This window comes from Pogona vitticeps, chromosome 1, assembly GCF_051106095.1.
Source record: "Pogona vitticeps strain Pit_001003342236 chromosome 1, PviZW2.1, whole genome shotgun sequence".
Classification (NCBI taxonomy): domain Eukaryota; kingdom Metazoa; phylum Chordata; class Lepidosauria; order Squamata; family Agamidae; genus Pogona; species Pogona vitticeps.
The window spans coordinates 146301795-146316130 of record NC_135783.1 but is presented as its reverse complement, the minus strand read 5'-3'; the positions used below and the strand labels follow the sequence as shown (position 1 = coordinate 146316130).

The following is a 14336-nucleotide window of genomic DNA, read 5'->3' as shown; positions in this document are numbered from 1 at the left end:
AGCTCTAGGTGTAATACAGTACGTGGGTCTCCTTCCGACTTTAGTTGAGACACCATACATCCAGCCAAGAGAGGGTGACCAGCCCAAGGTCACTCAGTGGCTTTGCAGGGCTCAGTAGATCATGGAACCTGCATCTTCTAAATACCACTCCAACACTCTAACCCCTGTATCTCACTTTTAGCCTTGACATTAGCCTATAATGGGGCATCTCTCCACCCTTTATATATTCTGTATAAATATATACTGTATATTTTCCCCATTATGTTATTTGGTAAATTACTTGTAACATTTATTTTTAAAAATCAGCAGACTAGCTGTATTGAGGAGGCATGCAAACCATTTCCTGTCTTTCATATCCTGCAATGCTATTAAAATGAGGCCAAGGCCATTTCGCCTTCATCTGGTTTTGTTTCACATGGTTCATATTCGCGAGGCCTAAGATGTTACAACTTAATGAACCATGAAGTTTTTTTAAAAAGTATTTCAGGCTAGTTGGTCCTCCTGTGGGACCAACATCGAAGTTCGAATTTGTGGTGGATTATCCATATTTTGTCAGCAAAGAATAACTACCCTATTTGGGTGACACCGAGTTCCCAAAACAGAAAGGAAACAGGAGCATAATAATGTATTAGATTACAATCAACAATCGATCCATCACAAAATAAACTAGCGTTCAATCCCATATTACTCTTCATTAAAGCTGGACACTGCTGAGCTGGGGGTGGTGAAGAAGAAGCAAAAAAGCTTTTAACAAATAATGATCAGCTGGGCATGCCAGGCTCCTCTGTTTAACCCAAGGTTCAAAATGGGGACTTGGGCAATGTTACATGCCTGCGCTTGCTGTGGATAGTGTTCTGGTGGGCTATTCAGGGTATATTTCATAGGTGAAAAAATAGAAAGATGGCCAGATGTTCATGGTTTGGGACAGTAAATTTAGGACAACAACAGGAAAAAGGATGGCAAGCTTTACGTAGCAAAGGGGCACTGATGGCACCAGTCAAGATGGTCTACAGCAGGGGTTCCCAACCCCTGGTCCGTGGCCTGGTGCCAGCCTGGTGCCATGGCAGGACCAGGCCATGGAGACAGATCTCCCGCCCCCCCATGCACTCACACACACACAACCCACCCACAGGCACAGCCCACAGCCCACACGCACAGGTGCCCCTCCCCTCTGCGCATGTACGCGAGTGCACCCCTCCCCTCCACAAGTGCACCGTGCCCACCCACAAATGTGGGGGTGCTCCACACACACACACGTACCACAACCCCCCAACCAGTCTAAAGTTCAGAAAAAGTTGGGGACCGCTAGTCTACAGGATAACCTCTTCTGCTCACCACCATGCGCACTTGTTGAAAAACAGCCCTGATGACTGCTTTGTGTTTTGGTGAGAACTGGTGAACTGATGAAAAGGGGGTCCGCTTCTGGGATTTTCCCTTGCATGTTGTGACTTTCTGAATGACAGTGAGCACAAGAGGGTATCCTGTAGGCCATCTTGACCTCTGCCACTGCTGTTGTCAACATTCAGGCTGCCCTTCGCTATGTAGAGCTTGGCATCCTTTTTCCTGTTCGCAATGTGAGCACAATATTGTGCAGCAATATTGGGACATTTCCTGGCTTTTTGAATCGCGAGCACCAAAGCACAATATCTCACATTAATAAACTAGAAGGTGTCTGTCTGTCTGACTGTTTTTTATTTTCTGTTTTTGGAAGAATTGAATCAATGGTAGCATCGTTGTGCAGGTCAATTGGTGAAAAGTGCAAGAGCGGAGCTGTGTTGACTCAAGTCTTCAGTGCTGGGGAGTTGGCCACTGTGTGAACAGAGAGCTGACCTGAATAGGGCTTTAGTCTCATGTAGCAGACAGCAGTTCTTGCGTTCTTATTTTTCCTGACACTGTGCATGTATATTTTATACTCTGCTCCCACAATTGTGGTGGAGTTTGCCGTCCATGATTTAAAGAGTAGCTAGGCTTGGGAAGGCCATGAGAGAAGAAGGTTGCTTGCGGACATAACGGCAGGATTCCTGACTCTCTCCCTGCACAATGGGCAGTAATCTGTTTACCAGGCTGGCCTCCCTTGTCAGTGCAGTTATTTACAAGCTGCTAGATATTTGCTCATGAAAGGCTCATCAATCACACAGTGACAGAACAGAAAACACATCTCACTTTTTGCTGGGAAACCAAAAAAGTATAAATACAGAGAGATCCCTGAGGGAATCTATAAAGCACATTGGTGCTTTATTTAAAATAAATAAATATATAAACATATTGAAATTCCTTTCCTTTTCCTTAACAAAGAAAGAGCTTTGAGATATTTATAGGAAGTAGCTTAGAATTGGAGGGACGTGGTGGCGCTGCGGGCTAAACCGCAGAAGCCTGTGCTGCAGGGTCAGAAGACCAAGCAGTCTCAAGATCGAATCCATGTGACGGAGTGAGCGCCCGTCACTTGTCCCAGCTCCCGCCAACCTTGCGGTATGAAAGCATGCAAATGCGAGTAGATAAATAGGGACCACCTCGGTGGGAAGGTAACAGCGTTCCGTGTCTAAGTCGCACTGGCCATGTGACCACAGAAAGATTGTCTTCGAACAAAACGCTGGCTCTATGGCTTGGAAACGGGGATGAGCACCGCCCCCTAGAGTCGAACACGACTGGACAAAAATTGTCAAGGGGAACCTTTACCTTTACCTAGCTGAGAATTAAGTGAACAAAAAGTAAATTAGACACATGGAGCCTAAATAGATGCAGGTTTCTGTTGAGCTGAGTCGGATTGTTTCCAGTGGGATGCTACCATGGAAATACACACAGACTTTCTTCCTTAGATTATAAGCATTTAGCTCTGTGCTTTCAGTCAATTGGACAGAATGGAAAAAGCAAGCTGATGCTTGTGACTGAGAAACCAAGGAATTTAGACAGCCTAGATAGATGTCAAGGTGGAGACTGAAAATATGGACAAAACATCTGTATCGCACTTTAACTGGAAACCACAGACAGCTTCTCATAAGAGGTTATGGCATGTGGGGATTTGTCTTTTTTAATGTCATAACTTGAGCAGTTATCACAATTTAGCTTGCAAGCAAATCTGCAAGGTAATTACCAGTGTCTTAAGTTTGAAGCATCTTGTGGCATTAAATAGTGAAATATTCTGTTAATTTAACCTGGCCTTGCCACTTTGGATCCAAGAGCCACAGCATGGCCTGTCACTGTGAAAGGCAATATTTCCATCATAACAGTCCTTCAGTCCTGAGCATTTCTGCACTTCCCTCGTTTCAAGGTGACGTTTCCATCTGTGACGCTTCTTGTCACTGATCTCGCGAAGCGCTATTTTTATTTCTGTATGCAAGCTTGTGAAACCGCACTGTTTTCATTAGGCAAATTGCCCAAAGCCTCATGAAAAATTTAGCTACCTCTTAGCTGGGAAAGCATCTAGTTCTATATTGGTACTGAACACTACATGTTTGGCAAGGATCCATTGCCTAGGGAGAGAAATGACCTAGCTATTATCTGATCTGCTGCTCAGATGCAGCTGCATGTATCAGATCATAACTCTTTATTATTGAAACAATTATTTCTGAACAGCAGGGGCCCGACAAAGCAGGAATTAATTTAGTAATACACATTCATGAATTGTGAAGAACACAAGCAAACTCCATTTGAGGCTAAAGGCTGGGCCAGTAATTGCTGAATTGATTTTACTGTAGTTTTTTTTTTAAAAAATGAAATGAAACAGAGCACCACTGGCAGCAAAGCTACCATTAAATTGAGCTGTACTTTCTGCAGAATGAATGTTAGGGCTCTATAAAGGCTTTTGCTTGTTGGCTATCAAAGTGGCGATGAAAGATTCTGCAAAAAACGAATAATTACTTCCCAAGTGACCATTGTTCATAAAGATGTCTTTATAACATTCACTGCAGATGATTCAGCTCACTAAATTCATAAGAATGGTTACATTTAACACCCTGCTCTTCGCAACTTGTATTCAATGCAGATAATTAAAAAGATCTCTAATATAGTTAAGTGCAAAAGGTTAGCTCTAAGGAACCCAATCTGATGATGCAATAAGACAAGCACCCCAAAGTAACAAAGCATTTGACAGTTTGCAAGGACAGAGAAGGAGGCTTTAACATGTTAAACCAGATTTTTTAAAAAAAAAAAATCCTTGAAACTCCATACAATGTTGGGTTACAGTTCCCATCACCCCAGCTGATATGATTAATAGTCAAGGGTGATGGGCATTGTAGTCCAGTATGTAACATTGGAAAAGACTGCAGAATACTGATACAGGCGGAAATTCCATTAGACTTGGGGACATTAGAAAGAAGGCTTGATTAATACCTTAGTATATCAAGCTAGTCTCTTCTTGAATGCATACCTCAATGTGGTGAAGGGCCTTGAAAGAAAAAAAAACCCTAGATGAATAATGGAAGAAACATTTAAAATTGTAAAGGAGGGGGGAGAAGCAAAAATAAAAGATGATATAAATAGGGTCAGAAACCTGAATGCAGTTCTTCAGCAACCATCGCAAAGAGACAAAGATAGCTATTACAATTACCAGTGCAAAGAAATAGAGAAGTGCAACAAAAGGGATGAAACAATAAATCTCTTTCAGAAGATCCAAGAAATCAAAGGGATATTTAAGTCTAGATTAGGAATGCTGAATGATCAACAGGGAAGCACTGTATCTGACCAGGAGAAAATAAAGAGAAGGTGGAAACAGAATACTGAAGACCTAAACAGAAGAGAAAAGATGTCAAGATGCTTTTGAAGAGGAATCATATGACGAAGAACTTGCAGTTATAGAAAATGAAGTGAAAGCTGCTCTGAAAGTATTAGGAAGAAATAAATAGGGGTAGATGGGATACCAACAAAACTACTTCAAGCCACAGAGACTGAATCTGTCCAAATACTAACAATAATATCCCAACAATGTGGAAACAAAACAATGGCCCACAGACTGGAAACATTCAATACACATTCCAGTCCCCAAGAAAGGAGATACCAAGAAGTGTAGTAACTAGAGGACATTTGCTTTAATTTCCCATGCAAGCAACATGATGCTTAAGGTGTTGCAACAAAGGTTTTTACCTTATGTGCAGTGAGAAATGCCTGATGTTTAGAATGGATTCCAAAATGGAAGAGGCACTCAGGATCATATTGCAAATATCTGCTGGCTACTGGAGAGCACCAAAGAACTTCAGAAGAAGAGTAGTATATGTTTTATAAACTACAACAACACATTTGGCTGTTTGGATCATGAGAAACTGTGAGTTGTTCTGAAAGAAATGGTTGTTTCTCAGCACTTCATTGTCCTGATGTATCCCCTATACAGTGGTGCCTCGCTTAACGGGCGCTCTGTTTAGCGATGAAATAGCTTAGCAACGACTTTTTCAGAGCGTTTTTGCGCTTTGTTTAGCGATGGTCCCTATGGGCGATTTTCGCTTAGCGATGGTTGGGACCATGCTTCGCATAGCGATTAAATTTTGGGTCCCCTGTTTCGCTTAACGATGGTTTAAACAGCCTCATGTTTGCTGTTTTTTAAATGTGTTTCTGTTATTTATAAAGTTAAAGTTTACTGTTTAAAATGTTTGAAATCATAAAGTGCACTTAATAAACCCTTTGTTAACCAAATTTGACTTTGTTCTGACTCTTTTTAAATTTGTTGTCGTATTTTCCCCCATTGAGATGCACTGAATAGGTTTCAATATATTTCAATTGGGGAACCGCGTTTCGCTTAGCAATGTTTCCTATGGTGAGTTTCGCTTAAGGATGGCAATTCATTCCTATTGGAATGGATTAACTGGTTTTCAATGCTTTTCAATGGGAAACCACATTTCGCTTAGCGATGAAATCACTTAGCAGTGATTTTTACGGAACGAATTAACATCGCTAAGCGAGGCACCACTGTATTGTGGACAAGAAGCAACTGTTGGGACAGACAATGCAAAGACAGAATAGTTTCCTATAGGCAAAGGTATCAGGCAAGGGCGCATTTTATCTCCCTATCTGTTCAATCTGTACGCAGAACATGCCATATGGAAAGCCAGACTAGATTCAGATGAAGGAGAGGGAGTCGGTGGAAGAAACATCAATAATGTAAGATATGCAGATGACACCATCTTTCTAGAAGAAAACAGGAATGATTTTAAATGACTTAGTAAAAGTGAAAGAAGAAAGTGCCCAAGTGGGAAGAACTATGGAGACACTGAAAAGATTTTGTATACCTTGGTTCAGCCGTCAATCCAAACAGAGAATGCAGCAGAGAAATCAGAAGACAGAAACTCAGAAGGGCAGTAATTAAGGAATCAAAAAAGATCACCAAGTGTAAGGGTGTGTCAATTGGAGACCAAGATCATCCACCTTCATGTATCTACGATGACTATGTATGGGTGTGAAAGCTGAACAGTTAAGAAAGCTGACAGGGAAAAAAAACTGATTTGTTTGAAATGTGGTATTAGATAAGACTTTTGCAGATGCCCTGGACTGCCAAAAAGATGAAAAAAATGGATCCTAGATCAAATCAGGCCTGATTTGTAGTAAAAAATGCTCAAACTGAGGCTGTCATATTTTGGGCACATCATGGGAAGATAAGTTTCGCGGGAATAGGCAAAAATGTTAGGAAAGGTCGAAGGCCGCAGGAAAAGAGGAAGGCAAAATATGAGACAGATTGACTCCCTTAAAGGAAGCCATTGGGTTGAGTTTAAAAGAGCTAAACTAAAAAAAACTTATGTAACAGCTTGGAAAGTTTAACCATTTCATGACGCTAAATAATGCTTGTTTCTGTAAATATCACAAAATATTACATAGTCTTCGTTTGGAGTGATTATGCAGTGCCTTTACAAAAAGCAGGTAGCTGGGTTTTGTACGGTTGCCAGAATGCTCAATTTTTGTTAGTATGCCTCTTATAGATGTTGAATGACACTGCACAAAATAAGATTCTGCCTTTTAAACTCTGCTATTAACAAGCCACAGCTTATCAAATTACTTAAAATTGCTTGCCATGTATCTGAAGTAACTCCTCAGTTTTAACTCCCTAAGCACTTTACACCCAATCTCAAACATTTCTGAACATAGCTGCTATTGGCTAGTTCTGTTCCATGCTCTTACCTAGTTCTTAATCCCTTAAAAACATGACCTAAATTCTGGGCTAGTTCAGAATATTACGACCTCTGTTTCAGCCATGGACCTCTCTCTTGCAAACAATGAGTGGCTCCACTTAAATGTAGCAGTCCTGGCTTAGGAATCACTGGGCCTCCTTTGACAGGGGCTGAACTTGAGGACCCCCAAAGAAAGGGACTGGTATCCCACTTTTGAGTGCACACCTAGAAAACTCCAAGAAGGGGCACCATAACTCAGAATCAGCTTGATGGCACACTGTTATTATTATTCACTTAAGTACAGTACCATGATAGAGTTCAGATGTAATATTCTGAACTGACTCTTTGGTTACTTGGTGTGTGAAAATGACACCTTGGTTACAAAGCTATGAAAGCGCAGACTACATCCTTCAATTTCCTATCAAACCAGCAGACCAATTAGTTTGATCTGTGCTCTGTAAACTCCTGGCTCCAGTGGGTTTTTGGAGGTCAGTGTGGGAAATTTCACTGGACTTTGACAGCTCTTCTGTTTACGTGTGAATCCTCAGTCATGTTCAATAAGGATGCTGATAAGATGGCTTAACTGCTAGAGGTCTTCGTGATTTACAGAAGACCTGAAGAGGAAGATGCAAAAGAGAGATGACTAGAGCACATGGTAACTCTGGAGGGGCTGAAATGGATTCATTTTTGCTGGCATTCAGTTTTTAACCCTTTTGCACTACAGTGAAAGTGCTTGAGAATCAAATGCTGTTGCAGCATCCTCACAAAAGTAGACCTAAAAGGTCAATATATATCATGGCATCATCAATAGTCAAAGCTATGGTTTTTCCTGTCGTGACGTATGGAAGTGAGAGCTGGACCATAAAGAAAGCAGACCGCCGAAGAATTGATGCCTTTGAATTGTGGTGCTGGAGGAGGCTCTTGAGAGTCCCCTGGACTGCAAGGAGAACAAACCTCTCAATTCTGAAGGAAATCAACCCTGAGTGCTCACTGGAAGGACAGATCCTGAAGCTGAGGCTCCAATACTTTGGCCATCTTATGAGAAGAGAAGACTCCTTGGAAAAGACCCCGATGCTGGAAAAGTGTGACGGCAAGAGGAGAAGGGGACAACAGAGGATGAGATGGCTGGACAGTGTCTGCGAAGCAACCAACATGAAATTGACACAACTATGGGACGCAGTGGAAGACAGAAGGGCCTGACATGCTCTGGTTCATGGGGTCACGAAGAGTCGGACACGACTAAACTAAACGACTACGATCATCACCCGCACAGTGGAAGGAAAACAGAGTCCTTGAATGTCAGCCACTTGCCATGAGCAGAGTTTTTTCTTTATGCATATAAAACTGCCAGGACAAAAAAAGTTCCATGAAATCTGTTAGGTTTTGCCATGGATTTCGGTGGGTTTTTTGTTTTTTTTAAATCACAGCCCCTGCAACAAATTGAGGGGGAAAATATGTTCCATGTCATTCTGGATGAACTGTGTTACAGTTCTGCACATACAGATGCTTCTTTGGAAACTAAATTATTTTTTCCACCCCCAAATACATAAGAATACCCACTGGGGCCAGAAAATACTCCATAATTGAAACCACAGTCTTGCAGCACTATGAAGACTAACGAGATTCATTTAGCAAAACCTTGCAGGGACTGCAGCCTAATTTTTTCAGCTGCAATTTGAAGAAGTGGGCTACAATCCATGAACACTTATGCCAAATAAAACATGCTGGTCTTGAAGGTGCCATAATATTTTTTACCATCTTTTCATTGCAGACTGCTAACCCCAAATTTGAACAATGTAAATAATTTTTCCCATGTGCAAGATAGTTAAAATATGCTGTGGTGTTAACTGCAGTAAACAACTCTTTTCTGTTGTTGCTGCTGCTGCTAAGCATTATCTATTTATTCCCAGGTGGTGAGTGTTGCCTGGAAAAGAGGGGAAAAAAACTTCGCCTGGAAACTGAGACATCTTTTGTCCACTCTAATCCGGCTGCCACCCATTTTGCAGACTGTTTTTACTAACTTAACAGCTATGTTATTAGCCACTTTACGTGTCTTTTTGAACTGAAAAGTGGAAATAAATCTTTAAATAAATAATAGTTTGGATCTGGCTTAACCTGTCAGCTGCCTTATTAAACAAAGAGCCAAATCACAGGCAGGTGCAGAGCGATTTGCTGGATTTGATTGAACCAGGAAACCACAGCAGACAAGAAGAATGAACCTATTCCTTTATCACCCATGTTGTAGTTTTAGACGAGGTAGACCCGCCACGTTAGTCTATGCAAACATATCAGACAAAATCCAAACAAACAAAAAAACAAAAACAAGACTTTGGCAGCTTAAAGACTATTATATTTTAATGTGAGTTTTTGTGGATCACATCCACTTCTTCAGATATATGGAATAAAATAGGCAACGAAAACGCACAGTAAAATATAATAGTCTTTAAGGTGCCACATGTTTTTGTCTGTTTTGTTTTGTTTCTTTGGATTTCTTTGGATCTTCTTGATCACCAAGTATTGCAATCCGAGAGGAATCCTCAGATTTGGTGATCAGTCAGGTTATGATCCACCCAGCTACACCCTGAGCAGAATCCATATAAATCCATCTAAATCCAAAACCTTGACGTTATCATCTCTAACTATGATTCCAGAGAAAGCAGAAGAGAAAAGAAAAGCCCTTCTGATGCCTGGAGACCATGAGGGACAAAGAGCTAGAGATCCTCAGTCACTGTAAGATTCTATCAAATCTCTGAACATGTACTAGTAGTGCTAGAGCCTGTAAAAGTTACTTTTGTGGATGGTCACTTCCAGAATTCCCCAAGCCCACACAGACAGTGTGGTGACATTATAACAAGCTGCAATGTTTCTGAGTTTTGATTTTAGCCATGGTGCCAAATTCCTACAGTGACTTTATGTGACAAAAACAGTGACAAACAGTCTACATTCTTTCTTAAGGCTGTACAAACAACCAGTAGGCCATAAATGACTACTAGGGCTGGAAAATAATTTTGTTGGGAGTTGAGCTGTTCCAGGAAAATAGTCATTTCACATTTTCTGAAACCCAATGTAAGACAAAGTACACCTTCCCCCTCAGAAATTCTGACACCCAGAAAGCTAGTACGTAATGTATTTTGGAGAAACAAAACAAGCACAAAACGGTGTGTTTGTTTTCTTTTTTAAAAATCCTAATTGTTTTAAAAATATACACAAAAGCACTTTAGTCAATGGGGGGGGGAAGCACAGAAAAGTATGTACATTAGGAAAAAGGTACACAAAAACATAAGACAACATGTATAGAAAACACAGTGGAATTTTCACACACAAGGAAGAAAACCCTGAAGTATTGCAAAGTGAAATAAACAAAGGAAGGGAGGAGAATGCCAGTGGAAATCAGAGAAATGCAACAAAATTGAGTCGGAGTATTTCTGACATCCCTATTAAGATGGCTGAGGGCTAGTGTCCAAGCACTGCTCTCCGATGCCAGGAAAATTCCCCAGCACTATGAAGGAAGAATGTCTACACGCCACTTGCCCGAGGGGGGACTGGAGTGGCAGGGGAGGGGGAGGGGAGGTAGAGCTTATGCTCATCTCCGGCTATTTCTCCACAAGGACAGGAATCTCTGCTGTTGGCGGTTCAGCACAGCGGAGGACAGCAGGCAGGCACCGGGAGTGCTATTACAGAGAGTGATGTATCATGTACCATTTCCTACAACATTAAAAAACATTGTTAAATATTTCATAGCCTCCCATATCTCACAGGGAGCTCGCTGCATACTCAAAGCCTCCCAGTTCTCCTGTGAAGCATCACCGCTTGAGGGCTTTTCTCCCTCCACCCTCCTCAAAAGCCGGTTGTGCACTGGATCTGTCTGCTCTGTGACAGGCAGCCCTTTGCTGCAGAGTCAAAAGGTTGTTATTTCTTTTTAATAAAGAAAAAACCACGTACTGTGTATGTATTATTTATAGTTGTTTTTCTTTTTTTAAAAGGTTGTACTTGAATGAAATGGCAGGATTTGCACTGTATCATGTTCACCACGGCTAAGAAGCTTCCACCCCACTCAAAGTGGTTAATTTTTAGAAATCCTAAGGAAGGGGCTGAAACTTTTAAGACAGCTGACCCTAACTATTCACCCTGGTGGGCTTCTAAGAAGGCATCCCTGAAATCTCCCCAAAATGCAAAACAAAGGTAGTGTTTACCGGGGACGAAATAATGGAAGAAGCGCAATTGTAAATAAGGACCACTGCTGCCATTAGTATGGAACAACTTACCTAACACTGACCAGGGGGTTCTGAGAGGGGAAGGCTGAAAATGTAGCCTTTCCAAGTTCTGTGGTGTGGGTATTGAAAAGTGTCTCCTCCTGGGTACGTAATTATTAGAAGAGTTTGCCAGCTCCCCATGATGGAAAGAGAAAGCTGAGCTCTCTCCATGAACCGTATGGAATTAAGTGGTCAGACAAGCAGGTGTGAGGACACCACAAGGAGGCTAATTGGCTGTGTGTGTCACCACAAGAGTGCCATGCTGCCCCTCTGCCCCTCTGAGGGAGTTCCCCACATGTAGCTCTCCCATAGACTGGAGAGCGGAGGACGAGGACGAGGAGGGCTGCCCAGAGAAAAACAGCCAGCCATCAGTGAAGGTTCTGGAGGGAGAAGGGGAGCCCCTAGCAAAGGGATATAAAAGGGAAGAGGGGGAGGAGGAGGTAGACCTCTGGCAGGAGGCAAGGGAGGAACCCAGTTGGGAAGCCTGTCAGGCTAGATCTGCAACTTTGGTAGAAGCCAGTCCCCAAGAAGGTTGGCAGAGTAGAAAGATCCATGGATTGGGAAGTGGGTACAGCTGCTCATCATACCAGAGGAGGTGGAAAGAGTCCAGAGCGCCAGGTTTGCAAGGAAACCATCTTTCTGGGGAGACCAGGAATGCTGTGATCGGCACTGATGAGGCCAAAACCAGGGAAAGAAGGGAGGGGAGGTAACCCCATCTCATGGAAACCTCAAGGTACCAGGCAATCATTCCTAGGAGACCACCACCTTATATCCCCAACCCGTGACCTTCCATCTGGTGAAGGCTGTGAACCCTGAGACAGAAACCACCATCTGGGGAAGGCTGATCCTTGCTGTCCACCACTCTTGCTGTGGGACTCTCTGGCTTGCCCACCTACAGAGTGTCCTCCAGCTCCTAGGCAATCAAGGTCTGGTAGCTCTGCAGCACATGGCAGAAAAAGGCTAGGGCCACTCTGCATATAGAAAGGCTGAAGTTTAGAGTTCCTCCTCCTGTCCTCTGAAGATGCCGGCCACAGAGACTGGCGAAACATCAGGAAGAACAACCTTCAGAACACGGCCAAAGAGCCCGAAAAACCCACAACAACCAGCTGAAGTTTATTGTTTTAAGTTTACTTGTTATACCATGTTCTGTCCAAGTTTAATAAATCCTCTGGTTGATACTGCAATAACTTGTCTTCATCATGTAAGGTTTGTAGGAAGAAGAACTAGTGGGACATATGGGCAGTGTTTACAACAGGGCTCAGAAAAGAAAGCAGGGCTGATCTCATACATTCCTCTCATGCTCTCTCCTTTCTGCCCCACACTGTGAGTACAGATGGTATTGACTGAATTCAGAAAAGGTTTGGTTCCTCACATGATTATGAGACTCACGCTTGGCTGATATTTTTCAGATTGGACTCCCAGTAGAGTTTGTGTCCAGTCTCAAAGAAATGTGGATTTTGTCTGTGACACAAGGCAATAACGCACTGTGATTGGGTTCATTAAAGAACTGAAGCAGTTCCTCCTTTTTGGCGGGAAATGACAACTAAGTCTCTTTTTGAACATTAACAGATTTATTTAGTTTAACATTAGGTGAGTCTACAACAACTTCTATTGGTTCAAAACAACTAAGATCAGGTAACTGTCCAAATTGTGAGGATGAGAACTCTGTCTTGGAACTGACAGGATTCATTGAGGGGCTGGTCCAAAACGTTCCCGATCGGTGGGCTTCCTCAGTGGAGCACTCTGGGTCACACATATTGTCCCACAACAAGGGTGCCTGGCCCAATCTCCCTCCGGTGGCAGGTGGTTGAAAGAAGAGTCTGGTTGAATCACCTTCCTTGAGTGACCTTCTCACCGCGGAAAAACTACAACCGTCCATTCTAGAGATCCTACGGATGTCCCTTTTTCTTTAGACGCATCCAGATCAGGTAGCAACTCTGCCACCTTCAAATTAGGAAAGTCTTCCAACAACCCTCAGATTCTATCATATTTGTATTCCCTTCCCCCCTCTCTTTTCCTCTCCTTCCTTCTTTCTCTCCCTCCTTGATACACTGAATCATCTCCTCTCACTTTGCTCCCCTATTATCCTCCTCCCACACAGGCAAAATTACCTCCTCCTTCTCCCTCTCTCTTTTCCACTAGACAGATTTCAATCTTTTCCTCCTTCCCCTTTAATTCCCTTCCCTTCTCTTCCTCCACCTTCCTCATTTTCCATTATCTTCCCTGCTTCTATATCTTCTGCTCAGGCATCTCTAGTTGAGGGGATGGCTCACTCCGTTCTTTTTCCTTTTGGTCTACCGTTCCTTCACACACACGCACACACTGTGCAGTGCACCAGAGTGTAGAATCCTCCTGTAAACAAGGTCTTCTCTACTCCGTCCAACACACACACACACACACACACACACACACACACACACACACACACACACACACACACACACACACACACACACACACACACACACACACACACACACACACACAGAGTCTCCATTCTGACTCATTTTCCCAGGTGACAACTGGCTATAAGCCATTTTTGCCATAAGGATTCTTAATCTCCTGGAAGGCTTTGGATGCACCTGTGTGAACATGTGAGGAGATCAGAGGAAACAGGTCACCATGGGGATGATAACTGTCACCGAGTTGATGTTGTGGAGCTAGAGTCCAACTATGAGTTGACAGTATTAGAAAGCAGGATGAAGAGCAGCCTGGCCAAAGTCTGTGAAAAGCTTTGAGTGACTGGGGGCCTCTGTCTGGTTTTCTCCCTCTGTTTTTTCAACTGTGATAATTTTTGTGTCAACATGTCCTCTGGGAAGAGGCAAGAGGATGGAAAGTCATTAGCCTCCATTCTTATAATCAAGCATTAAATTATCCTGGGTTGGCGATTTTATGATTTATGAATTGGGGAAAAGTGAAAGATTTAAAGGGACCAAAAGAAAAGAATCAGTGAATTTAAAAGGACAAGAAAAAGCATAATTTTGAATATTTTTTT

At 42.6% G+C, this 14336-nt stretch overlaps 2 protein-coding genes across 6 annotated transcripts in view; one reads left to right on the top strand and one right to left on the bottom strand.

Moving 5' to 3' along the window:
* The window catches only part of NHLRC3 (NHL repeat containing 3), a 37894-nt gene extending 28696 nt beyond the window's left edge, over positions 1 to 9198 (top strand). For both annotated transcript variants that reach the window (XM_073002552.2, XM_073002551.2), the window contains one exon: positions 8999 to 9198. In XM_073002552.2, coding sequence (XP_072858653.2) covers positions 8999 to 9005 — 7 coding nt within the window. In that variant the 3' untranslated portion in view covers positions 9006 to 9198. The remainder of the gene's footprint in view (positions 1 to 8998) is intronic.
* The window catches only part of LHFPL6 (LHFPL tetraspan subfamily member 6), a 35667-nt gene that overhangs the window by 9950 nt on the left and 11381 nt on the right, over positions 1 to 14336 (bottom strand). The gene's annotated exons all lie outside the window — the stretch shown is intronic.